This window comes from Triticum aestivum, chromosome 4D, assembly GCF_018294505.1.
Source record: "Triticum aestivum cultivar Chinese Spring chromosome 4D, IWGSC CS RefSeq v2.1, whole genome shotgun sequence".
Classification (NCBI taxonomy): domain Eukaryota; kingdom Viridiplantae; phylum Streptophyta; class Magnoliopsida; order Poales; family Poaceae; genus Triticum; species Triticum aestivum.
The window spans coordinates 518,215,110-518,241,368 of record NC_057805.1 but is presented as its reverse complement, the minus strand read 5'-3'; the positions used below and the strand labels follow the sequence as shown (position 1 = coordinate 518,241,368).

The following is a 26,259-nucleotide window of genomic DNA, read 5'->3' as shown; positions in this document are numbered from 1 at the left end:
GATGAAGAATTAGGGTTTGGACATATGTGTTTGAGAAAGTTGCTGAGGATTTTTGGAGCAATATCACTAAGCACTTGAGCAATAACCTCATGATCAATACCTCATCCCCTTTTAATAGTATTGGCTTTCCTAAGGGACACAACGTGACCTTGGATCACTTAACCAAAAATGTAGAGCCTTGAAGCTATGCCAATTTTGTCCTTAGCATATTGAGGCGTCCACATCCATTAGTCCTTGACATGCCAACCATTGATCTTTTCTGAAATCTGTTAGCAATGAGCATTAGATCAATGACATATATGTTGTTATTAATTACCAAAACCACCCAGGGATTAGTTGCACTTTCACCTACCTTGAACATGATGCTTTATGCTATATATTATTATCCAAAGCTGTGTAGCCATCCTATGATGTTTGAGTAGATTCCTTTTGTCCTATGGGTTGATTAATGATCTTGATTGGTTTGAGTTGCATGTTTTATTTTGGTGCTGTCCTATGGTGCCTTCCGTGTCGCGCACACATGGGGGATTCCTGCTGTAGGGTGTTGTGATATGCTCATGACTTGCGCATCGTCGGTTGTGGGAGTGACGGAAACCTAAACACAGATAAGCGAGTTGTTACGTATGGGATAAAGGGTACTTTACACTTAAGTCTATGGTCGGGTTTACCTTAATGATCTCTAGTATTTGCGGATGCTTGCTAGAGTTCCAATCATAAGTGCATATAATCCAAGTACGGAAAGTATGTTAGCTCATGCCTCTCCCTCATATAAATTCGCAATAATGATTACCGATCTTGTTATCAATTGCCTAGGACAATTTTGCAAATACTATCATCACTTTTACACACTTACTATACTAACTTAATTGTTCTTTTATTAAAACAACACCTAACTTTTATTTTTCACGTTCTTTATTATCTTACAAACTTATCCCATTACACCTACAAAGTAGTTTATTACTGTTTCTAGGTAAAGCAAAGGTTGGTGTGCGTAGAGTTTTATCGGTGGTCAATAGAACATGAAGATACTATTCATTCTACCTTTAGCTCCTCGTTGGGTTCGACACTCTTACTTATCACAAAAGGCTACACAAGATCCCCTACACTTGGGTTTTCACTAACATATCAGCCGGGATATCCAAAACTAGGCATTCATTTACAGAAATTGGGAACTTGTGATGCTTGAACTAGTGAAATTAGCTAATTGTGCTAATTCCTGACACACCTCATCATAGGGTCCAATCCTAGATCCCAATGGCATGTTTGATCGCAATCGACACATCAAAACAAGCAACAGAATACGTGAAAAACAATATACATTGTGTTGATGCACTATACATATGTAGTGTCCTTGTGCTTTTTGTACTTTTTATATACTTGAAGTAGTGATATAAGATTTCCATAGCTGTGCCTCACACTTAAAGGGAAAATAGAATAATGATTGCAGTTTTGAGAATTAAAAAATAAAGAAAGTATTTCATCAACGCAACTGACCATTAGGCAATGGAGAAGGCCCTATGATCAATGTTAACACATGGAGTATAGGGATGACCATGCAACTAGGATGCACAAAGAGCTCTGAATATGCGAAAGCCTTCCTATGGGATAAGTGGGGTTGCATCCAAAGGTTCTCCACTAGTATGAAACATATGAAATTTTCTACTCAACAATGCATGAAGTGGTGCTACTTTTGAAGCATATAAGTGTATACTAAAAAGAATAATGGTATTGCTCCTTCTCTCATCCTCACTTTTGTTTCTTCATTTTTCCTTTTTACTTTTTTTGTGGCACCTCCGTGGTGCATCTTTTATTTGGTCTTTTTTTAATTGGTAGAAGCAACACCTTACAATGATGAGTTTTTGTATTGACACCTTACAATGATTTTTGTTTTTTGAGAAAACACCTTACAATGATTGTGGATGCATGCATGAAACCCAGCGGCCGGACCGAGCGGCTAGGCCCATGAAGAGCCCACAACGTTTGTTTGTGTGTAGCTTTGGTTGATTGCTAGAGTTAGGGTTCCACTTCCACCTCCCCTCCTCTCTCTTTCTCTCGCCCTCGCCCTCGCCGCCGCCGCCGCACCGCACCGCACCGCACAGCAGGGAGGGGTTCGGATGAGGCCGGTGTTCTGCGGCAACTTCGACTACGAGACGCGGCAGTCGGACCTGGAGCGCCTCTTCTCAAAGTACGGGCCCATCCGCCGCATCGACATGAAATCCGGTACTCAGCTCTCAGCTCTCATCCTGCTCTGCTCCTGTATGCTCTGCTATTATCATGTTCTGTTCTGTGGATTATATCTGGACCTCCCTCCCTCCCTCGTCTAGTGTCCCCCCTGCTCTGCTCTGCTCTGCTCGTGTCCCCCAAATAGATGATAGATAGATACTCCTAGACAGTATTCAATTGCTCTGCTCTGCCCTGCTCTGCTCTATGGATGAATGAATGGATGAATGAATGAATGAATGCTCAAACGCCACATTTGGATAGAATGAGTTTCATGTGGACGGAGGCAATAAATAAATGAATGAATGCTCAAAAAAGAAACATACTGCAGGCTACGCCTTTGTCTACTTCCAAGACGAGCGCGACGCCGAGGACGCAATAAGGCGCCTCAGCAACGCCGAGTTCGGCCATACCAGCCGCAGGCTCTCTGTCGAATGGTCAAGGGTAACCTGCTCTCTCTGTCTCTCTCTCTCTATCTCTCTCTCGCTCTCTCTCTGTCAAGGGTAACCTAAATTCATTCATTCCTCCAGCAAGAGGAGCCGGTGCCCAAGAACCGCGACAGGCCTACAGGGGCAGATGCAAAGCCCACCAGGACGCTCTTTGTTATCAACTTTGACCCCATCCGCACCAAAGTCGTCGACATCGAGAGGCATTTTGAGCCCTACGGCAAGATTGCAAACATTCGTATCCGCAAGAACTTTGCTTTCGTGCAGTACGAGGCGCAGGAGGACGCCAGCATAGCCGTCAACAAGACCGACAAGAGGTATGTATCATCCGCTTCCCACTGCCCATCCTCCATCCAGTATCAACAAACAATGCTGCAAATTTTCTATGACTGATTAGTTGTTGCCAAGTGCATTTCCCCGCATCCACTTTGCTCTACACTAGAGCCCTGGGCAGGCATGTCATTGCTGCTATTACTACTGCATCCAAAAATGCACTGATTTTTTTTTGTGGGAAACTAAAAATGCACTGATTCTTCCGTCATTTCATTTGGGGTCCATAACATCTTCATACTGGATTCCCTCCCCCCCGACTAGTTAGGTTATTTCGCACTGTGCTGAGGTCTCAAATTCTCTGCTACATCATGTGACTGATGCAATACCTGACATTGATTTTTATGATAGTTGGATGGTCTTTCTTCTTACTATAATTATTTTTACATCAATACGAAAGCAAAACTGTTAGGTAGGCTGCAATTTTTAGGCCCTCAAATATTATCTGCGTGCTTGCTCCACTGAAGCACCGTCAAGTCATTAACTCTCCAATATCGTAGGAATGCTTGCTCTGCTCCACTGAGCCATCGTCTAGTTCTGCTTCATGCACTTTGGCAAGTAGATTTGGTAACCAGCTATTCTTTTTTGAATTAATCCCCCCTTTTTGGGTCTTGAGCTAGTTTCATGTGGATGGCCTCAGTTTTGGTTTGCTGAATTTACACTGTCATGCCATATGCAGTTGCAATTTTCCCTTGTAAATTTGTAGCTACTTTTCTAGGAATTGAAATTTGACGAAGTACGTTTGCTGCTGAAGCTTTTCTCATTGTCTCATATTATCTGCAACCCCCTCTTATATCATTCATAACATACATGGTGACTATTTTTGGGATAGTAGCTTCTAGGCTGCTCTTCCCATCAAGTCTAATGTATCTGTAAACTGTAATATTGTCGGCATCTTGCTTTGCTCGTGCAGACTTTTACGTCACATTTCTCATTGCTGGGTGTCATCCCTTCCTGTTTCTGTGCAGCACGATATTGGACAGGGTAGTGACGGTTGAATACGCCTTCCGGGATGATGACAATGAAAGAGATGACAGACATGGCAGTCCCAGGCGAGGCGGTGACAGATACGGCAGCCCGAGACGAGGGGGTGACAGATATGGCAGTCCCAGACGAGGCGGTGACAGATATAGCAGTCCAAAAAGAGCTGACCAGGGCAGGCGTCCCTACGTGCGGTCCCCTAGCCCTAGGTACCGAAGTCCAGATTACGATCGCCGTCCACGTAATTCTGGGTATGATGGCCGCGATGGAGCACCCTATGGTAGGAGCCGAAGCCCTGTGTATGATCGTTATGAAAGAGGCAGGAGCCCCGGCTATGGTCGTTATTAGGTAAGAATACTGAGTGAGTTTCTGAAAGAAACCATTATTATTATTTTTTACTACCTTTCCTAGCATATCTTTGAAGTGCTTATTCCGTTTGGCGGTGCTACATTTGATTTTCTATCCCACACTTTTCAGGGTGGATCGATTTCGAAGGATCACAAAGGAAGGAATCCCAGGGAGGAAGGAGGATGCATACGCTCAGACCCTTTTCGGCCGTGTGCTGGAAGAGCGAGGGAAGGGAAGGGCAACGCGATGCTATTTTTTTTTCATATCAACACCACCTTGTGTATTTGAGACGAATAGTTCATATCAGGTGGGATCACGATGTTTTAAGCGATTGTTGGTCAAACTGATATGGATGATGTACGCTGTTACGCCTCTTGACAAACTAGGACGGTGAATCCCTCTGCATTTCCCACCTGACACTTTGGAGAAGTAGTTTGTTTGTTTGTTTGTTGTGATGATCGAGCCCTGTATGGTGTTGATTGACAATAAGATGTTAGTAACCCAAAATATGTATGTATGGTTGAGTGGCAATGGTTTTTGTTGCTATGTTTGTTGTGATCTGCCATCCATTGCCATTGGTTAATAATGAAAGCCACTTATTTGTTTTCCCAATGACCGATCTTGTTGTAAGTTTCACTGATAATTCATTTTCTAGATAAAAATCAGTTAGGTTTTTTTTTGAGAAGAAGATAAAAATCAGTTAGGTGGGGGAAAAAGAGTTTGCATTTCGAAAGGGACTGACTGAATTTATCTATCAGGCAGGCCTTAGAGCATCTACAGCCGGACGCCCGGCCTTTGTGTGCGCCATTTGTCACCGACCTTTTCTTTTCTGCCCCAAGGTCCTGCCGCTGCACGCTACCTGTTGGCCTGACAAAGGAGGGAGGTCTCCATCCAAAAACAACATGCACTCAAAATTCATAGTTTAGTTTTGCAAGACGATATATAGCTTGTGGCAAAGGAGGGAACCGTGTTTTGTTCTTTTTCTTTTTATCTTCTCTCCTATTTTCCTTTTCCTTTTTCTTTTTCTTTGACTTTTTCCTTTTTTTCTATTTACCGTTTCCTTTTTTTCTTCATAAATTCAATAATTTCAGAATTCCAAAATTTTCTTCAAAATTTTGAAATATTCCATGTCAAACGATGTTCACAATTTTGAATGTTTTATTATTTATTAATCAATGTTCTAAAAAAATCAGAATTTTCAAATTTTGTTCATATTTATTAATCAATGTTCAAAAATTCAAAAAAATGTTCATAGTTCTAAAAAATGTTCACGTTATCAAACTTAGTTCAGAGCTTGAAAATATGTTCCCGTTTTCAAGAATTGTTAATAGATCCAGAAAAAAGTTCACATTTGAAGGAATTTTGAAAAACGCTAACAGTTTTTATATTTCTATAAATTTCATATAAAATAATTCGCAAATTTAATCAGATGGAATACAAAGACTGGCGTCGTTTTAAGTTCTTTCAACTGAAACAAGTTGCGAATTTGGAAAAAAAGTTAACAGAATTGAAAAATGTTCATTGTTTGAGTAAAATGTTCATGAATTTGATTAAAAAGTTTGCGAAATTGAAAAAAATCATCGATTTGAATAATAGTTCATGGATGTGAAAAAGTTTCAATGATTTGACAAAAAAATCATGGTTTTGAAAAAGGTTTGCGAATTTATGAAAATGTTCACAAATTTAAAATAGCGAATTAAAAAAATGAAAAAGACGTAAAAATGGAAAAAAAGACTAAAACCGAAGGAAACCAAACCGAAAAGACGCACAACAAGAAGAAAAAAAGAAAGTAAATAGGCACAACAAGGTTGTTTTCCCAACTGGTTAGGTACACTAGAAGGTTGATAGTTGGAACCCCACCTGACGCACCTATTTTTTTTCCAAAATTAAAAAGAGAAAAAAAGCAAGCTAATGGGCACGTACGGCATATATGTTTCGGTGAGTGACCATTCGTACATATGTAGGTAAGTACGATTTGCTAAAAATCCATATTATCCTTTATACATTTAGTGAGGAGAGTTGTATTGAAGCGGGGCTCAATACAAAATACGTGATACCAAATTCTCTATTTATTATTTGTACCAATTAATAAAGCTAGTGAGGTTGATAACCTCACTAGAAATGCTAATGACACAATTAAGTTGTTAATTTTACAATAGTACGTGCTTCTGTTTTTTCTTTGAGAAACAATAGTGCTTCTTTAGGGGCCTTGACAAAGACTTGGGGCATGTTTGGTTCGTGCCCTGAGTAGCATGCCTGAGAAAAAGTGTTGCCTGGCAACAGCCTGAGATGTGGAATATTTTTTCTTGGCCAGGCTAGCTTGTGACATGAGTGTTTGGTTGGTGCCTGGCCTATAGGGGCTAATTGTTAGTAATTCGCAAAAAAAGGCTAATAGTTAGTACAAGTCATATAGGATGTAGGTCAAATAAAATAATATATGAGAGTCATTAGTTTTCAGCAGCGGTTGCCTCGTGTCCAGTCCAGGCACAAGAAATAGGAGGCCTGAGTCCGGCTAATCACTTGCCTGGACTAATCTGCTATCTCAGGCCAGATTAGCTCCCTGCCACGCGGGGCGTCAACCAAACACTACTCAGGCAATACTCAGGAAGGCGGCAGGTCAGACACATGATGTAAGAACACCACCATTGCTAGATACAACCAGTCCTAGAGTTTTTACTCCAGAACTCAAATCCTTGTTCTTATAGCACCACCAAACCAATGTCACCCTGTACTGCCGCCTCCCACTTTCAATGAAGAAGTTACTGTTGCAAACCAGATTGTCACTCCTCAACGGCCATATACCCTCACAACCCTGACGTGGACAAACGCAACCGGGCATACCACACATATGGGAAGCAGGTCGGAGCACAACCGCCAACATCAACAAGGTAAGGTAATTGACGCCGCCAAGAACCCATGAGAGGCCATCTGACAGCCCCAAGTCTTCAACAATGGTTGGACACAATTTGCAGTCAAAATCCATCATTGCCATCAAGATCCCACAAAGGCCAACTGAGAGTCATGTCTTCACGGAAGTCAAGCCGACAACAGAGGAGGACATGAAGCCAAGCATACAGATGGACATAGCTTGCAGAGAAACCTCGTAGGTCCGATCATCCACGGCCCGTCTTCATGTGCGACGTTGCCACGACCTCATGTCCGATGCCACCGTGTGCAAACCGAGCATCTATGTGCCTCACTTGCGCCGATCCACCATTGTCATATACCTCGTGTTTGCCACCAATGTGCCAAGGAAATGGCCACACCAGAACTGGCAAGGAAGCCTCGTCCAGGGCCAGATCACATGCTGCCCAACCGGTATAGCAAGCCCCATCCAATTGCCGCCCCATCTCGAACGCGAAGGAGACGGCCGCTACCGCCTAGATCTGATCTGATCTGATCCGACATGGGCCATAGCCACGCATCACGCCGTGACGTAGTAGACCACTATGTGGCTGCACCACGCCCTGGCAGGCCGGATCCCCTCGCGCACAACCGCAGGTGACCTGGGAGGAGTTGTACGAGGCCATGGATGCATGGCATGGAGCAGCCACTAGTCAAGATCAAGGAGACACACATGAGCTTGTTAACTAAACAAGTTAATATGTTAACCATGTCAGAGGATATATGGAAACGATGGATCTGCATCACATAATGATGGGTCGGAGATCAAATGGTAAGTATTTGGACATGATGGATACATATCAATGACATAATGAATGCATTTGCATAAAAATTTCCAAACATCTCAGAGTTTCTGCGCATATATATATATATATATATATATATATATATATATATATATATATATATATATATATAGACCTTAACTGTTTCTTATTGGACCGTAACTGGACCCTGAATCCTAATGCATTCTACTCAGCCAACTATGGATCTCAGTTGGCTTTGAGACTAGTACTCCTACGGTGCGCTGCAACAGAACAATAAAATAAAATACAAATGAAAAATTAGTTATACTTTTGGAACCACCCCATGTGTTGGGCATAAATCCTCGTGCATCATTCATCATGCCGGGCTAGTTGTTTTGGGCCACCACGTTGGGCTTTCCTTAATAGCTAGACGATACTACGAGGAGTCTGAAGGGGCGAATCCGGTTACTACTGTTTCTGCAAATCGGCGCCTGCAGCCACCACCATAAACGGGCCGGCCCATTCTGTTTTTAGAGAAACGTCCAAAAGATGCCTGATCCAGGGTTTGAACCCGAAAACACTTTGTTGCGAGTGCTAGGCTCTAACCACCCAACCATGATCCCACTTGTGTAAAGCTACTTTAGTCCTTCCTTTTATTGTCTACGTCAGTTCGGTTTTTTCTTTTTCTTTTTGTTTTTTCTTATCCTTTTTTGTTGTCTTTAATGCGTTTAAGAAAATTGTGAACCTTTTTGTTTTGGCCTTTTTTCTTTTCCAGTTTAAATTTCATGATTTTTTAAAACTAATGGACTTTCCTTTTAAATCAATGAATTTTTTTCCAAATTTGATGAAATATTTTCAAATTTTGTGAACCTTCTTTAAAATCGATGAATTCCTTTTCAATTTGGATGAACTTTTTTCAGATTCGATGAATTTTTTTCAAAATTGATGTGCATTTTTTCAAATCCGATGAAATTTTTTCAAATTCGATGAACTTTTTTTTTTACATCTGATGAACTTTTTTCAGATTCGATGAATTTTTTTCAAATCTGATGAACTTTTTTCAAATCCAATGAAATTCAATGAACTTTATTCAAAATTGCACAACTTTGAAAAATTCCTGAACTTTTCTTCAAAATCCGTGAACATTTTTGAATTCACAATCTTTTTCGTTTTATACGAGTTTTTCATATTTAATGAACGGTTGACTGGAACGAACCCACGAGCGATCGACCCGGAGCGAACCACTAGGGACGGGTGAGTCACTCATGACTTTGGAAAATTAGTTTCCCTCTTATGATCAGTGTATTCCACTTCATAGCGAGATGTTCATACCCAATATATTTTGTGGCACTAGGCCTAGAAGCTGCGGCACTAGCCCTAGACGCAATTAATCAGCGTGACCTGGCATTTGTTGGAAGCTTGCCAATCACGGGTATTGGCTAAACTAGTTTTTAGATCAGTCTTTTGCGGTTTCTATGATGTTCCCTAAAAACGCTCGCCCCTCTGTAAATTGCGTCTTTTCGCCATCCCTTCTGTAAGAAAAAGGCAGTGCTCCTGCCGGTACCTCAAAAAAAAAAAAAATTGCGGCGTGCTTGCCTCATTCTGTAGGAAACCTGAAACATCATAAGCTAGCTATAGAGGAGCTCCTACTTGAGCCCTTGAAAACCGAAACAAAAATGTCCTTACAAAAAACAAAATCATCTCGGCACCACCAATGGGTGACATGCCCTAAATTTTGTTGCTAACCCTACCACTACCGGACTGAGGCCAATGGCCGCCCCATCCGATCCTGGAGCGACAGACGCAAGGTGAGGGGGCCTCGGCCTCGCCGGGGAGCAGAAAGAAAGAACACTTTGTTCAGTTATCGAGCTTAACAAGTATTATCAATTTAATTAACCAAATTGCAAATTTGGGTGCCATGATAGTTCCCCTCGCCGATGTTAAGGAGTCGATGAGGACATGCATGCATGCACTCATATATTTTTGCAGGCGACATCTATTAAAAAATGTGCACAGTACAAATGTACAATATAGTACTCTCTTCCCAAAAATAAATAAAAATATAAAAGTGTTTAGGTCACTATTTTATAATTCTTTACGCAGGGAGTATTATCTTATCATCAAAATCACAAGTCCTACTCATTTTTAAGAACTACCTACGTCTTTATTTGTCATGACCACATGTCCACATTTACAGAGGATTAATATAAACCATGGGTTGCTTATGAGTACATGTGACACGCACGTGGCCTGCTACGTATCCATATCCATACATATATAACATACATCACGTGCTTGGTGACGCATGCATTTGGAGCATCCGTTCCTCGTCCAGCCAGGCTAAGAAGCCATTCAAGTGGGCTGCGCCCATCCTGATCCTCTTGCATACTACTCCCTCCGTTTCTTAAATATATAAGTTTTTCTAGAGATTTCAATACAAACTACATACATACAGATTTGTATAGATATATTTCAGAGTGTATGATATTCACTCATTTTGCTTCGTATGTAGTTCATATTGGAATCTCTAAAAAGACTTATATTTAGGAGCGGAGGGAGTACGAGATTGCACAAAAGATGTGTCTGCACATGTATGCATGTGCATTTATCAGTCAATCCTTAATCTTTAACTCAGCTGCTGCGAGGCTGAACGTGACAACGTGATTATGCTGAATTGGTGTATATGGCAGCTTTGTAATGATCTGATCCATGAAAAAAGTGTACCTTCAGTCCATGTTACGGTTGAGTACCTTGCTAGCTACATGAAGTCCATTGGCAATGTAAGTAGATACAGTACGAACGAGATACTCAAGGGTAAGATGCCAGTAGATGATTTCATCCCACCTATGGTGAAGAAGTCTCATGCTCCTCATAGGCCTTGGCCACCATTCTTGGATCATGTTGCCTTGTCTGTGGATGGTTCCATTTCGATGAAGAGTGGGGCGGCGGCGGCAGGTATGATTCTACGGCAATATGATGGTTCTGTCATTTTTGCAGCTTATCAGTTTGTGTTTAACTGCAATGACGCCCTGGAGGTTGAAATCCACGCAATCATGTAGGGGGTGGCTTTGGCGTTACAACACCCTAGCCTCCCCGTCATTGTCCAATCGGACTCCACGGAGGCCTTATCCTGTATTACTGGCGAATTGTCTTATTCGTTCGGCATACGATCATCTTGTTGCAAAAATCCAAACTTTAGTGGTAGATAGGGTATTTATTCCTCAGAAACATAGTAGGGATCAATAGAGCTGCCGACTGTTTGGCGAATTATAGTTGTACGGACTGCACCACGGCTGTGTGGTTGCATCAAGGACCCCCATGTATGGAGGAATAACTCTATAATCATGGAATACCCCCCCCCCCCCCCCGCACGCAATAAAGGGTGTATTGGGTCATCCAACTCTTACATGACTTCAAATTGTCGATGATTAAGAGGGAGGCAAATTTTGTGACTGTTGGGTTAGCGGGAAAACAATCCAGTGCTAAAGCTATGAGTGTGTTAGTGGGTGGTATGTTGTCTCATGCGATGAGTTGGTTCTTTCTGATTGTAGGAATATTTCTTGAGTAATAAACACATATGGGGTTTTAAAAAATGACTGCAAAATGTGCTTATGTGCTTGATTGAATGGTGTGACTGGCAAGTGCGACAAAATGATCCACAATTGCTAGGTGTTACTCAGTTACTGGATGCGCCTTCACAGCAAATAAGTAATAATACTTGCTTCACTTCAAATTAAATAAAGTTCTAGTTTTGTCTCAAGTCGAACTTCTCTATATTTAACCAAGTCCATACAAATATGCTAATATCTACAACATTAAATGTACAAAAAATGCGATAATATCTAATACATTATGGATATACAAAATATGTGCCAATGTCTTCAACATCAAATATTCATAGTAGATATATATATATATATATATATATATATATATATATATATATATATATATATATATATATTTATGATCAATCTAATGGAACTAATTTGTTGTTACAGATGATATTTTCGTATATACTTGGTCAACATTTAAAGAAGTTTGACTTAAGACAATACTAAAATTACAATTTATTTAGAATGGAGAGAGTACATATACAACTTCTCACTCAAATATGGTGATTACTTCAACATTTCCTCTTGAACCAACATCATTGTGCTCATGTGTTTATTTATAATTAATTGGGCACTTCTCTTCTCTTAGCTTTATACAGTAAAGTGGTTTATCACTTAGTGTACTTGTAATTCAGATGACACCATTCATTTTGTTTGTTCTATCTCCGCTGGAAATTGAGGTACTTCAAGGAGATAAAGAAGACAATGGTGAACAAGGCGATAATGGCCACATGCAGGTAGGTGACAAGGTTCATGTAGACATCCTCGAGGCCAAGGTAGCTCTCCAGGAACTCCCGCACTGTCTGGTATGGCAGCCCGGGCACAAGAATCAGCTCCGTACGATCGCCCAGCTGCGAGAACATGAGCGCATACACCGTCCATGCTGATGGATTTGCCCAATACGCCCACCTCCACCACACCGGGATTAGCTGCATACACATTTTTATTGTTCATCAGGTTAACCATGCATGATCTGTCCTCCTTTATTGTTTATTTTGAAAAATAGTCAAATGTAAACCCCAAATCTAAATCATGATGCAATCTATTTAGCAGTTAGTTAGGAATTCCATGAGCCTAATATTTGGGTTTTCTCTCATGTTTGCTCTATAATTACAGGGAAGAATATTTTGGGAGGGGGGGGGGGCGTAACAAGTGGTAGACTGAGAAGGGAGCCATACCAATCTTCCAACGACGAAGCCAGAGAAGACATTCCAAAAGAGGAAGATAAGATAGACTAATCCAGAAGCTATCTCCACGTTTGGTGTCAGTGCTACTGTCATCATCCCGAAGAGTGTGTAGTACATGTAACTTAGCACCATGTAAAGGATAAACTCAAAGAACTTGCCAATGGTCATTTGGAATCCAATCATTGGGTAAATGATTGCCGCAAACATGAACACTTGGACAAGCATGTAAGGCAATTCAATTGCCACCTACAAATAGAAATCCAATGTTGGATTTGAGAAAAATATGCCAAGCCTCCTAGGTTTAGATTTTTTTTCCATTTTAGAATATGTTGGTAAAGTAACATTACCTGAGCTATGGCATAGGCCAAGGTGGAGTATGTGCCTGCCGCCTTTTCTCGATAGAGAACAACCCTCTCCACGGCCACAACTGGTTGTAACATAGTGCAATTATTGAAGCCCAGAAATAGTGATGTTCCATATATGAGTCCTAGTATGTTGAATATATCTTGTTGCTGTTTACTATTACACAGGAAACTAAGTTAAGATATAGTTGAGGCATGATAAATTTTCATGAAATAAAATCATTAGGTCTGTTGTCATTCCTACTTACATTGTTGATCCAGTTTGCCAAAATACAACTCCAAACATAGTTGATTGAACAAACGTGTTTAGGAATCGAGCAACATTATGTTCCGGGTTTTTCCAATATGCACATCTTTGTTTCCACAAGCAAGCCATGCATTGTGCGCTAAAGTTCTGCCAGTATATTGGAGGAAAATGTAGATCCTCTATGCCGGGTGTTGGTTTTCCAAGCTCGTCAACTAGAATCATGTTCTCCCTACAGAATCAAGATAACAACAATATTTTTGGTTATAAAATCCATTTTATATTATAGGGGTTATAGAATTATGATTACATCACTTACTTGTATAGAGAGGAGCGTCGATAAATTTCTGCATAGTCCAGTCCAATCTCGTATTCTGTTGTGTTTGAACTAACATTCAACATCCATGCTGCTGGGTTTTGTCCCTCTTTTATTCTAGGAACACAGGGTATAGCCTGTGACAAAGCATATAATTTTTTTGTTCCCAACGTGTGAATATACATTCAAAATTATGCACTCTTACCTCGAAATAATCTATCATGTTGCAAGAATGTGGGCCTAGTGAACCACTATATATGATCCGACCACCTCTTTTCATAAGTAGAAGCTGCAATTAGTCAAATTCAATTAACATATAGGAAGCAATTTAGTGGTACTGATTCATAATAATTAAGACATGTATGTTTAAAAATCATATATATAGACACTTGACTGTCAGTAAGAATTATTATCATGTGTATTGATAATTTTCCGCTCTTTCCAGTCTTTGACTTGACGCCACAAGACTATTAATTTTATTTCTTGCTTGTTTTGTAGGAATAATTTCGACCTATTTTCCCTAACAAAAAACTCAACGTATTTCAAATTAGACTTACTCTTACCTCATCAAATGATTCAAATATCTCAATGCTTGGTTGATGAATTGTGCATACAATAGTTCGTCCCGTGTCCACTGTCTTTCTTACAGCTCTCATGACAATTGCTGCAGAACGGGCATCCAAGCCAGTGGTTGGCTCATCCATAAATATGATGGAGGGACTAGCTACCAGCTCCACGGCCATTGTTAGCCTTTTTCGTTGCTCAGCTGACAGGCCAGTTGCTCCTGGCAGACCCACCATTGCATTCTTCAATCTAGTTAACTCAACTAGGTGCATCACTTCATGTATAAACATCTAAAAAAATGCAAAGATATGTATTGTGAGATATTTGCATGTGTATTAACTTCAAATGATGTTAATAATTGCACATACATCTCTTTGGTGCGATGTAACTTCCGAAGGCAAGCGAAGTCTTGCAGAAAACTGAAGTGACTCGTATACAGTGAGGTTAGGGGAGTGAATGTCACTTTGTTCACAATAGCCCGAGATCCTTGAAAATGTCTCTTGCTTCTTTGGGTATCCTGCTACCTTGATAGTACCTTCAATATACCCTCCGGTTTTTCTTCCGGCCAAAACATCGAGCAATGTTGTCTTTCCAGCACCAGTGATCCCCATCAGAGCTGTTAGCACTCCTGGCCTGAAAGCACCGCTGACATCTTGTAGTAGATGAAGTTTTTTCTCTGTTACTCCATACTTCATCATCTCCTAGTGTAAGATATGTGTTATTTTGGTGAACATGATCAGAATGGATGCTACTATTTAGTAAGATATTGTGTGCTCGAGCATACCTTAGGCATATCGACAGAATAGTTGATAGCATCGAATGCAAAGGAAAGAGGCTGAAATGGAAGGACACCTTGTGGAATTGATGCATCGTGAGATCCATTTTTTGTTGTTGCACACTCCATCATTGTATCCGTGGCATTGGTGTGAACTTCACGTTTATGTGGTGCTGCAAATAGAAAATGGTAAAAAACATAATGAATACCAATTGTAATTATGATTCAACATTTATAGTGTTTTGGATATATATCTTGATGTACGTACAGTTCAAGAACTCCAGTGCAAATATACTGAGTATATTGAAGACGAGCGCGAATCCAAATAAAACGCTGACACAAATCCAATACCAGTGCGACTCCGTGAGAAAACCCCTGATCTTGAGGATAGCTTCACCAATCGTATTAGCATTTTCATAATGAAATTCCTGTAAAGAAACAAGAACATCATCATCAAGTTACAGTTCTAGTACATATTTGATGCACCTTATCAGAAATGTTAATTGAAATGATTGCTTACTGTAGCCCATCTTTCATCAAGGAACTCATTTAAAGAGATTGCATTCTGCGCATAGGCGAATGGTGATGTCCAATATCCCCACTGTAACCATTGTTTGAGATCATCTGTTTCATTTTACAATTTTTTGAGTGTCTTAGTTGCAAACATGTCCTAAAACATGTGCTATGTTATAGTTTTTATATACGTATTGCATTAGACTAAGCTAAATCCGATCTAACCTTTTGAAATGACGATGCCTCCAAATATAAAGATTGCTATAAGGGTTGTGGTTGCTAGAACGTTGGCCATTACTAGCGTCCTTGCCACTGCTGCTAACAAACGACACATGCCCATTGATGTTTGATGCATGGAAAAAAGTACCAAGAAGTGCTTCATGAATCTGCAAGAAGTAATTAAGGCAACCTTTTTCTACCACTCAAATTCATTTGAACTACTATGATCGTTATATATGTAATTGACCAAGAGGAGAGATACCTGATAAAGGAAGGTGCATAGCCAATCAAATAGTAGGTTAAGCTAGTCCAAAGACCTGTCTGCATAAGTGATATTGGGATACTAAGAAGGAAATTTGGAGTAAGGAGTGCCCATCCTGGCAATGCTAGTAACTCTCTTTGTTTGTAGAAAGTGGGAAGTCTCTTGATTGTCATTGCAATTTCAATCATGCCATTGAAATTTACTAGCATAACAGCAATAAAGAGAGCTCCAACATACTTGTTGGCATCAAGTATAGATTTGTGGTTCATATTTGTTCGAAGGAAAATAGTCGATATCACCAAAGCAAGGATAGTTATCTGTATGGTTGTGAATATGTGTATTGGGGAGTTTCTTTTCAGAAGTAGTACTTCCCTTGAAAAACATGCCTTGAAAACATTCCATCTGGAGAGACCTGAACCAGTTTTTACCACCTCGCCCTTTATTGTATTAGTATTTGGCAGTAAAAGTTTGTCTTGTACAAGTCGAGGGAGATAGGATGAACGGAATGATTCCGCAAATTTTTCAATTGAATGGTAGTGATACCTATGTTGTTCACCAATCCAATATTGCTTTTGGTCCATCATGGAGGTCACCTAGGAAAATGGAAAACAACCATTGTTAATTCGTTACTATGTTATTGTGAGCAAGTACACATTACAAAATAAATTCCCCTGATTGAAATTTCACGATTTTAAAGTACTAGTTGCCCATAAGTTATTCCAAATAGTAATTTGGTAAGGATAATAAATTGTTCTCACTATTGTTTATTCAATAGTTCTTTCATACAACACTAACATAGTACCTCTTGAAGGAAATCGGCTATATTCTTCCTTTCGGGGCATTTGAATCCCATAATCTCAAAGAAATCAGTAGCATTTTCTCGAGGGCCCTGGTATACAATTTGACCCTCACATAAAAGAATTATGTCGTCAAATAATTCCAATGTCTCAGGAGGTGGTTGAAGCAAGGAAATAACCACCGTGAGATCTAGTAAATGAGCCATTTGTTGTATAACTTTTATGATCTCGTACGTCGTGGAGCTATCAAGACCAGTTGAAATATCATCCATAAAGAAGCATTTTGCTAGACCAACTAGCATTTCTCCTGCATTAAGGAGATCATTGTGAAATATAACACTAGTTATATAATGAGGGAAAGATATTAGTTAGAAAATAAATATTTTGGCACCATACAACATTTTTTGGTTCTACTTAGCTGATTAGCTGACATATTTGTTGTAGAATGGGCCGGTTTGTATTATTAACATGTACTTCATTAAGTACTGTAAAAAAGATGTACTTCATTGAATAGAAAATATAAGATATGAATGTAGTCCATTTGTGTGAGCACCTTTCACTTGTCTACAAAATTCCTTTTTATATAAAGACATGGTACAAAGCCAAGGTGGAGGTCCAGCTATAATAGCATATATCTAGGCCCCTAAATTTCAAGATAGGATCAATTTTAATCTTAAGATGGTTTGAAAGGTAGTTGGGGAAGTAAAATATGTCTGGAAGGTTGTCTAATGTGGTAGATCATGTGATTAACGACATACTCCCTCCCTCCAAAAATAAGTGTCTCAACTTTAGTACAATGAGACACTTATTTTGGGATGGAGGGAGTATTAGATATTCTCATAAAAATGTAAAAAAATCATAAGTTCAGAAAAGGGCACGACTATTTGGTGGTCTCCCGCGCTAGGGATTTTGCTAGTGTTCACTTTTGGATTATCCCCACTTCCTATTTTTTGACTTTCCCTCCCCCACTTAATCTCATTTGTTGGCAAATTTTGTTCCTGGATTGGTACCCTTCCACTTCTATTCCATTCTTGGAACATTTAAAAAATGATCAAACTTCTAAGAAAAAAGGTCAAACATTTGGAAAATTCAAAATCTAAAAGAAAATCAAACTATTGGAAACTTCTACTTTAGGGAATTTCAGACTAATAGAAATTTTAGAAACGAAATGTGTAGGGGGAGAGACACAGTGGGCCAAATATTATTGCACGCATGTTTCTGCATAAAAAACATGATGCAAAGGTGGGGGTCGCCACCCATCCGTCCCATATTCATGCATCTGGTTTGGTCGGAAAACAAGTGAGTGTTAGGTGGTTGTCCGTGGACACGACTACCGTAGGAGAGTTGTTTTGTTTCCAAAGAGTCATAAAGTTATTCTAGAATCTAGATATTAGTGGCAATTATGTATAATGCTTGAATATGTTAACAAAGTTCCAAAAAACTCAAAGCAATTAGTGGAAAACAATATCACCCCCCTAATATTTAGCTACATTTCCACTGAAAAACATATATAATAATCATGAATCTGAATAGACTAGTTTTAATAATATCATTCCACATTTTAGTAGTTTTTATTCTGCCAAATATTTTGAAATTTTTGCATTAGACTAATCGTGTTATTATCTACCTCATGTGCAAACATCAACCAAAATTGTCCTCATCACACTGCTCGTCAGAGGAAGCATCACTGAAAATACCGTATTCTCCAAAATGACTAATGGCCATGAAGGTTGACTCTCATATATCTCTATTACAACTCGTGGTTTAAGTTTGACCTTGTGTTATAGTTAGGGTTCAATGTGTACTTATAATCTAACACACATGGTTGCTCTGATGTTGTAGAATAAATATCAAATGTCATCCTTTCTATGGATATCTGTTCCTTGAGAATAATTTATATTTCAACTTGTATATAATTCTATAGTATTTCCGTAGGCTCACTATAAATACTACTTGTACCACACTTATAATGCATATTTTCTCGAACAGATAACACTTTAGTTGAATTAGCAATACACCAGATGGTTTCATGAATGTAGATGGTTGGCATAATATAGCTCTTCTAAGACCATCCTTGCCGAAGATCACTATTGTTTCACAAATGTGCACAAATGTGTTCCATGGTGGAGAAAGACGAATGGAGTGTCATGAGGTGGTGGATAGAGAGTTTGTGGAGAAATGCTTCCATATTATAATCATGCCAGATAAAACCAAATTAAAATGTAAACCATGGGATGAATTATATCACTTTGTGGTGTTAATTAAGATGATTCATTATAAGAGAGTAAATTAAAACATCATCAGAATTGGTGAAGAAAACTTCTTTTACAATCGTAGATAACCTAGATGGGTTGTAAGGCGATTAGTATATTAATGCAACTAGTACTTTGTTTTCAGTATTGATATTGCTCTTCATGGTCCTTTTGATCGAATATGTTCAAAAATTATGGTGTCATTTTGATATGTTGCACTATAACCTTTACATGCATGGTGCACTAATACATTTTTATTTAACTGATAAATATCTCACACAATGAGGACCCTATGGTAGCCTGCATTAGGCCCATCCAGGCCCGCGCGGGATGAAAATGGGATGTTTGGATGTCTATGTTTACTGTTTGGCCCGCATAGCACGAACCTCAAAGGACCCCTCAGCCCGGCCCGCTAGGAACGGCCGAATCGGCCGTTTCTAGTGAGCCAGGCTCGAGCGATGCAGGGGAGGAGAATGCCTCGCCGCGCCGCGCAGGGGAGAGAGATGGCGGGAGCGATGGCGCATCTCTGAAAAGGCGGCGGGACTAATTCGAGTCACCGCCCGCCGATTCGGTCGCCCTATATATCGAGGGTCACCGCCGCGGCAAAACTCCCGCCACCATTTCCCCCCTCTCGAGCTTTCCCTCCGGTGCGGATCCACTTCGACGACGAGGTAAGCGGCGCATCTACTCCGGCGACCGGTTGACTGTGGCGGCGGGCCGACTCCTCCTCCTCTCCGACGTGCCAGGCACCTCCTCCGCGGCCATTCCGATGGCCTCTGTAAGTTCAATCACCACCTCCTCTTTTCTAGTTCTAGCTAGATCTGTCCGTGTGCTAAGGTTAGGTCGCCCGATCCGTTTGACTATGATGGTGTAGTAGCTAGTTGTGATAGATTTGGAGCATGCTAGGGGTTGTTTCCATGTGGGCAAGTGTTGGTAGTTAGTGGTCATGGATGAATCGGTGGTATGCTAGTGTGCAAGTGTTGAACAAGATCATCTATGCGTCCATGATTAGTGCTCTGTTCTCCATGATTAGTGCTCCATTATGCTGTGGTCTGCTTGTGCATGTGTTACTGCTAGTTTGATCTGTCCATGATGTAATGCTAGTTCGATCTGTCCATGTTGTACTGCTAGTTCATATTGTCCATCTGTAATGTCTTGTGGCGTTGATGACACTTACATTTGTAGGACATGACCACGCAAGAGTTTAGTTAGGCCATCGTGCTGTCCGAGAGCCAGTTCCCGCCGTCCTACGTCGAGGACTCCCAGCCTCCTCTGGAACAGATGCCTCTTGATTCAGTGGTTTTCGAGGTGCCACCTACGGTTCCTCCATTTGTGCTGGCACAACCCAATGCTGTTGCTCTAAAGGCAGCAGCAAAGGAGAAGAAGGATCGCAGGGGGAACAACATGAAATGGAAGTCGTTCCTCTCCACTTTTGTGCTTAACAAGATGTGTGAGATCATAGCTTCAAGGAGGTGCACTTGACCCTTGTTGCAAAGCAGGTGTTCGACTTCTGTGGACAAGAGGTCACCTCGACTCAGGTGTAGAACCACCTGAGGAAGTGGAGAGCGAGGTGGATCACCGCGTCCAAGCTCAAAGACCCGTGCTTCATGGGATGAGGACACCTCCTCGATCCTTCTGGAGGCAGAGTACTACCAAGGCCACGTCGTGGTTAACTCACAAACCATGCCATTCTAACAAACCAGCAGTTCAAGCCTATGAACCGTTGCCATACTAACTAACTTCTCTGCCCTGTTTCTTCTTAGGCTCACTCCAAGGACGTAGAGTTCCTCAACACCCCTATCCAGAACTACCACCAGATGCAGCAGATCTTCTCCTTCGGGCTGGCAACTGGCAAGCATGCCATGGGCTCTGGTCAGCCGCTGGGCTCGCCGATGCCGGAGTATCCAGACACCCAGGAGTCAGACCCCATCAACGTTGATGCTCCTGAGAAGGATGGTGAGCATGTTCCTGTGCTCGATAGGAAGAGGAAGCGGGTGAGTTCATGGAGGAGGAGCTGAGCGTCTTCAGCAGCATGACTGAGGCAGTGAAGGAGGTGGCCACCGCCATCAGGGAGAGCAAGAGTGTGGACGTCCACCCTCAGCTATACAACACCGTCATGGAGCAGATTGGCTTCAGCCCAGAGGCTCTCATGGTGGCTCTCAGCCACCTGCTGGATAACAAAGCTCAGGGTGTTGGGTTTGTTGCCATGGGAGCAGCCCATAGGGTGCTCTGGCTGAGGACCTGGCTAGGCAAGCACTACTGCTAGTGCTACTTCTGTTGGTGGCGACGACGTGCATGATCCTCGATGGCGACGGCAACAAGGACGACGACGACGATGCCGACGTATATTTTGTGTAGTTAGGGCTTGAAAACAATCTTATGGTGTGTATATTTTGGTGAGGTGGTATATACTAACCCCTCACGGTGATCCTCACGGTGATCACGAACTTGCGGTGGTAGGATGACACCCTCTTTTGGATGTGGTGGTAGTACGACACCAAAGTAGTGCTAGGTTGAACTTGCTATGATCATGCATGCTTACTAATGCTCTTTTGCTCCATTGCCTGCTCCTAGAGTTCTTCATTGCTTGCTGTTTGTGTGTTCCAATGCTTGTTGCTTCAACTTATTGCTCGTTTGCACTGCCAGGGGAAGTGGTATGTGGTGTTCAAAGGTAGGGTTCAGGGGTTTACAGTTCATGGGAAGCTTGCAACAAACAAGTTTCAGGGTACAACGACAACAACCACAGAGGAGGGTTTAAGACTAGGCACTCGGCAGAAGATGCTTACTCCAAGTATGTGCGAGAGCATTCATGCAGCAAGGCTGAGGTTGGCAAGAAGGTGGATCGACCGTTAGGGCTGAAGAACTTCATCATCTTTGTCCAGTTCATCGTCACAGAAGTGCTGTGGCGTTGGTGTGCTCGGTGTGATCGTGTGTAAGGTGTAGTAGTATTGGTAAGCTCACCAAGTAGGGTACAAGGTGAGCACAACTCTATGCTCGTATGTAACCAAACAACATGCACCCGTGTGAGCACATACAATGCGAGCAACCAAGCGGTGCGTAGCGGCATCGTTACGATGCAGGGAGATGACATGCAGACAACCAAACTAAGTGCATATGTTGGTTTTTGACTTGCATTTGCTCAGCCAGGCCCAACTGGGACACGTATGCAAATGGGCAAAAAATGATGCAGGTAACCAAACACACCCTAAGTGCATAGACAAGATGGTAAAATTTTAGTTGAGTTATCTACGAAAATGGGAAGTTTGTTTCAAAATGGCAACCTCATATGTGACAACAAAGGTTGATGAGCCATAAGCTTGATATATTGAGGAAATATGGTCAACATGGGTTATGCATGGAAACAGTGTAGCTCGTAACTATTTTACATGAGTGGTTTGGCTCGAGTCTTGAACTATAGAACTCTTAGCTATGGTACCTCAATCATTTGGATGTATTTAAACAGATACCCAAAATATTGAGCGGTTGGGGTAAGGTTGGCAATAAATTCAAACATTGAGGATCACATGCAATAGAAAGGATAGAATCTTAACCGATTGTTAATCTTTTCTTTTGTCCTCCAGATATGCCTCTCCTCATCTCATCCCCCACTAGGGTATCTGTACACTCAGACAAACCAAGTATCTGCATTACAAAGAATTTGTGATTATGTTGTCAAGATAAATGAGAGTAAATGGAGAAGTTACAATAGCACATACCTTGATAATGTAGTTTGTTGTAAGGTTTCTTCCTTCTCCAAATGTGGTAGCCTGCATATAACATATTGTAAGTGACCAGGGAAATGGAATCTTGTTTTAGCAGATCGGAGGAACAATTAAAGCAACCACCTTAATAAATGAGTCAAGATTTTTGTCAACTTCGTTTACAACATCATGTTTTCTTCTTGCTGCTTCTCCAATCATCTCTATGGTTTCCATTCCAAATATGAGAACTATATTAATTAGTATTCATGTCACAGCAAAAACAAAAAGACACCTTGAGCAAACACACAGAAAAAGACACCTTGAGCATCACCATGGGTCCTTCTAAAGTTATAGTTTACATATGGATTCTATTATACATTAGCTCATTCCTGCACATAGAATCTAGAGCTATTTGAGACAAGTAATATGAATAGGCGGTGCCGCCTTACCGAATTCATTGTTGGTTCCCAACATATTGGATGCAAAATCAATCGTCTCTCTGACCGTCATCTCAGCATGGTGAAGATCATACTGGCTAATGTAAGCATGCATGTGTTGTGGTGTTGAGGAATTCACTTCATCTCCATTGTACATGAGCTTTCCTTTGCGCTATTAAGAGATGTTACATCAAGAACAATTGTTTTGTTATCCAGTGCTTTTCTTGTAAGTAGGAAGTTTCGTTTGCATGTGTATATAACTTAATCTGCTACGTACCTTCAAAGACAAATCCAGCTTTCCTGCCAATGCTTTTAAAAAGGTTGTTTTCCCGGAACCAGGTGCTCCCAGTAGAAGTGTCATCCTGATTTATGATAGGGTTACAAAGTATCTTTGGTCAGTAAACTAATGAATCATCTACCAAGATATATATGTTCCTTAGAAAAAATTGTTTTGAGGAAAACTGTGTCTTGATATTTACTATTGAGCTAGCTAGTAAAATAAATATATGCATATCCTTACCTTGATGGTCGAATTGTTCCACTTGCTGCATTTATAATTTTGACCGCTCTTTTCCTTGGTGTGCACATGTGCGAATATGATGCCAACTCCTACATAAAGAGATTAGAAAGATGTTTCTGAAGTCATTAATTCTACTCAGAAATAGTATAGACAGTTACATCACTGAGGGCCTAGGCGAACGTCCTCCTCCTGAGATATAGAGCAAACATGACTCTCTGTTGGTGGGCAGTGCGTACCTGGGCGGCGTTGACGACGCAGTTGGGCAGCGTCGGCAGCTCCCGGCGGCCGATGCGCACGTAAGTCTCCACGGTGAGGTCCTGGAACTGCACCTCCACCTTGGGGCTGCCGATTCCCAGCCTGCAAAACAAAGCAAATTAAGCACGATCCCTCCATATAAACACATATCAATCGTCGTTGCACTCGCATATATACATTTGCTTCTTGTCGCGGAGCATCTGGAGGAAGCGGCGATTGTCCTCATGGGTGAACGGCGGCGGCTCGCCCTCCGCCATCGTTGCCGCCATTTCCGGCTGCGAGCAAACGATATGTATGATCCTCGCGCGCAGATTGCAAGTGGCTAGCTTGGCTGCTTGTCCTCATGGATAACTAGTTTGGGTCAGCGCGCGAAACTACTTATTGATAGTTTGGAGGCTCATCGATCGCGTGGAGAAATAAAGAAACGTAAGTCTTGGGTTGGATAGCAAAGTGCCCACTTCCCCTAGCTAGCTAGTATCTTTTCTTTATTTCTCCACGCGATCGATCAGCCTCAGACCATCGATCACCGGCTATCACGATCACGATCACGATCCGATTGCATGCATGCTTCAAGTTTGAAAGGTTTGATCCGGCCGGGTGGACTTTAGGTAATACGTGTACGTGTGTACGTGTTTGTTGGCAGACATCTCTCTCTCAAAACAGACTTTCGTCCCTCTTTATCAATAAAGCAACATAACAAAGTACAGGCCGAACGATACAGTGTGGTGAGGAAGCCCTCTTACAAAGCAGATCAAAAGATACAATATTAACCTAGAACAAGCTAACACCTATCCGAGATCCGACCGACAACTCCTGAGCTCCACGACAACGCCCCGAAGGTGACGGCGCGCAGCGTCGCCGTTGCCGAGTCCAAGCAAACAAACATAGGTTTTCACCCGGAGCCCTGACCTAACGAGAGCCTCGACGACAACTCCAAGAAGCAAACAGCAGGCACAGGCGCCGCCGACGTCTGCGCCAAATAGTGCGAAGCTTTCGCTCTAGAGCTTGCCAATGCCACCAGGAGGAGTGCCGATCAACACCTCTACAAGGGCCAGCCCGTCCACACCAGATCTAGGCACTGCCAGAGCAGCCTCGAGCCTCCCATCACTCCACCCCATGCCGCCCACACGACCAAGAAGTAGAGTCACCACCGCCACACCGCCACCACAGGGCCTGCTAGAAAGCCAACCACGAGGCCCGCCATCCAAGACCATAGTCCCGGCATCCATGGCCCCGGACACCACCAGTCATACACATCATGACCCCCCACCATGGTAGTAGGAGTAAAAGGGACCTCCTTTCACTCCTAGCCCGGCATCAGCCACCGGGTCTGGGTTAGCGCATCCACAGTAGGAGGCGCCCACACTTGCCTCACCTGCTGGTCCCGGTGGACCGTGGGAATGCAACCCAGTGGCTGCCGACGGCCACCACCGAGCAAGCTCGAACGATGCTATGCCCATGGTCTTCGAAGCCGATCCGTTCGATGACACAGCAACACCCGAAGAGTCGAGCTCGGACCGACGCCATAAACAAGCATCAGACACGAAAAGCACAACGTGAACGAAACCAACGTGGACCGATTCAACCTCTCGTATCCATGCGCCAGTAGTCGTCCACCACCACTAACCAGATCCACGCCGCACACCAAAGACGTCCACAACCCGGATCGCACCGCCACCAAACTGCAATAGCCGCGCAGCCCCATAGCCAACCGGAGAGCCCGGAAGACGCCGCCACCGACCGCCACCCGGACCAAGCCCATCCTCACCTACCCGGACCGGAAGCTCCGATCCGCATCGGGCCCAGATCTGGCCCGCCCGAGCATAGACCCTAGGTCCCAACCTTCACCGGCTCGGACCTAGGAGAAGGGAAGATGCCGCCACTGCTGCTCGAGCCACCAAAGCCGCGTCGTTGGCCGGTGCCACCACCAAGATCCATACGAGCTAGAGCAGGGCAACGCCACAACGAGCCCCACCCTGCCCAGCTCGTCCCCCAGCCGACCACCACCACCACAGAGGAACAGCCGGGCACCGCCCGCGCCCAGCCAAGCCGTGCAGCAACCGCAAACCCAGCACCCGCCCACACCGTCAGCGCGGCCGTCCGCCTTGCTGCCGCTGCGTCCCACGCCAGCGCTGTGCTCCAGGAGATCCACCGCATCCCGCGTTGCGACAGACCACCGGGAAGGGAGAAAAGCCCCGCCGCCGCCTACGCCGACCGGGCTTTGCCCGGCGGCGGCGAGGGGAGGGGAGGGCTGATGGCGGAGCAG

The 26,259-nt window shown here is 42.5% G+C and overlaps 2 protein-coding genes across 5 annotated transcripts; one reads left to right on the top strand and one right to left on the bottom strand.

Moving 5' to 3' along the window:
* The first annotated feature begins 1,976 nt into the window (after nucleotides 1-1,976).
* Nucleotides 1,977-4,871, top strand: LOC123099280 (serine/arginine-rich splicing factor RS31). The gene is made up of 5 exons (XM_044521464.1): nucleotides 1,977-2,220; nucleotides 2,552-2,664; nucleotides 2,751-2,983; nucleotides 3,965-4,325; nucleotides 4,455-4,871. The coding sequence occupies exons 1-4, from the start codon at nucleotides 2,115-2,117 to the stop codon at nucleotides 4,323-4,325; spliced, it is 813 nt and encodes a 270-aa protein (XP_044377399.1). The 5' UTR covers nucleotides 1,977-2,114; the 3' UTR covers nucleotides 4,455-4,871.
* A 7,156-nt stretch (nucleotides 4,872-12,027) lies between these two features.
* Nucleotides 12,028-26,156, bottom strand: LOC123099278 (ABC transporter G family member 45). 4 transcript variants are annotated; one of them, XM_044521460.1, is made up of 22 exons: nucleotides 24,171-26,156; nucleotides 23,975-24,095; nucleotides 23,739-23,827; nucleotides 23,496-23,580; nucleotides 23,231-23,390; nucleotides 22,926-23,029; nucleotides 22,797-22,847; nucleotides 22,632-22,722; nucleotides 16,834-17,135; nucleotides 16,032-16,624; nucleotides 15,776-15,936; nucleotides 15,558-15,661; nucleotides 15,306-15,465; nucleotides 15,047-15,210; nucleotides 14,631-14,963; nucleotides 14,262-14,552; nucleotides 13,904-13,987; nucleotides 13,702-13,835; nucleotides 13,387-13,614; nucleotides 13,124-13,295; nucleotides 12,768-13,022; nucleotides 12,028-12,518 (listed from the first exon to the last, which is right to left on the bottom strand). In XM_044521460.1, the coding sequence occupies exons 1-22, from the start codon at nucleotides 24,260-24,262 to the stop codon at nucleotides 12,249-12,251; spliced, it is 4,044 nt and encodes a 1,347-aa protein (XP_044377395.1). In that variant the 5' UTR covers nucleotides 24,263-26,156; the 3' UTR covers nucleotides 12,028-12,248. The 4 variants fall into 4 exon arrangements, with proteins under 4 accessions (XP_044377395.1, XP_044377396.1, XP_044377397.1 ...); XM_044521461.1 differs by having other exon boundaries at nucleotides 22,923-23,002; XM_044521462.1 differs by having other exon boundaries at nucleotides 22,926-23,002; nucleotides 24,171-26,150.
* Nucleotides 26,157-26,259: the final 103 nt, after the last annotated feature.

What these genes read in the sequence shown, in the direction of transcription:
- LOC123099280 (XM_044521464.1), top strand. Translation starts at nt 2,115, where the DNA reads ATGAGGCCGGTGTTCTGCGGCAACTTCGACTACGAGACGCGGCAGTCG. An exon ending in TCTCTGTCGAATGGTCAAGG is followed by an intron (nt 2,665 to 2,750) that starts GTAACCTGCTCT and finishes TCATTCCTCCAG; the next exon opens with CAAGAGGAGCCGGTGCCCAA. An exon ending in GTCAACAAGACCGACAAGAG is followed by an intron (nt 2,984 to 3,964) that starts GTATGTATCATC and finishes GTTTCTGTGCAG; the next exon opens with CACGATATTGGACAGGGTAG.
- LOC123099278 (XM_044521460.1), bottom strand. Translation starts at nt 24,262, where the DNA reads ATGGCGGCAACGATGGCGGAGGGCGAGCCGCCGCCGTTCACCCATGAG. An exon ending in GGGAACCAACAATGAATTCG is followed by an intron (nt 23,030 to 23,230) that starts GTAAGGCGGCAC and finishes TAATTAATATAG; the next exon opens with TTCTCATATTTGGAATGGAA. An exon ending in TTGATGAAAGATGGGCTACA is followed by an intron (nt 15,466 to 15,557) that starts GTAAGCAATCAT and finishes GTTTCTTTACAG; the next exon opens with GAATTTCATTATGAAAATGC.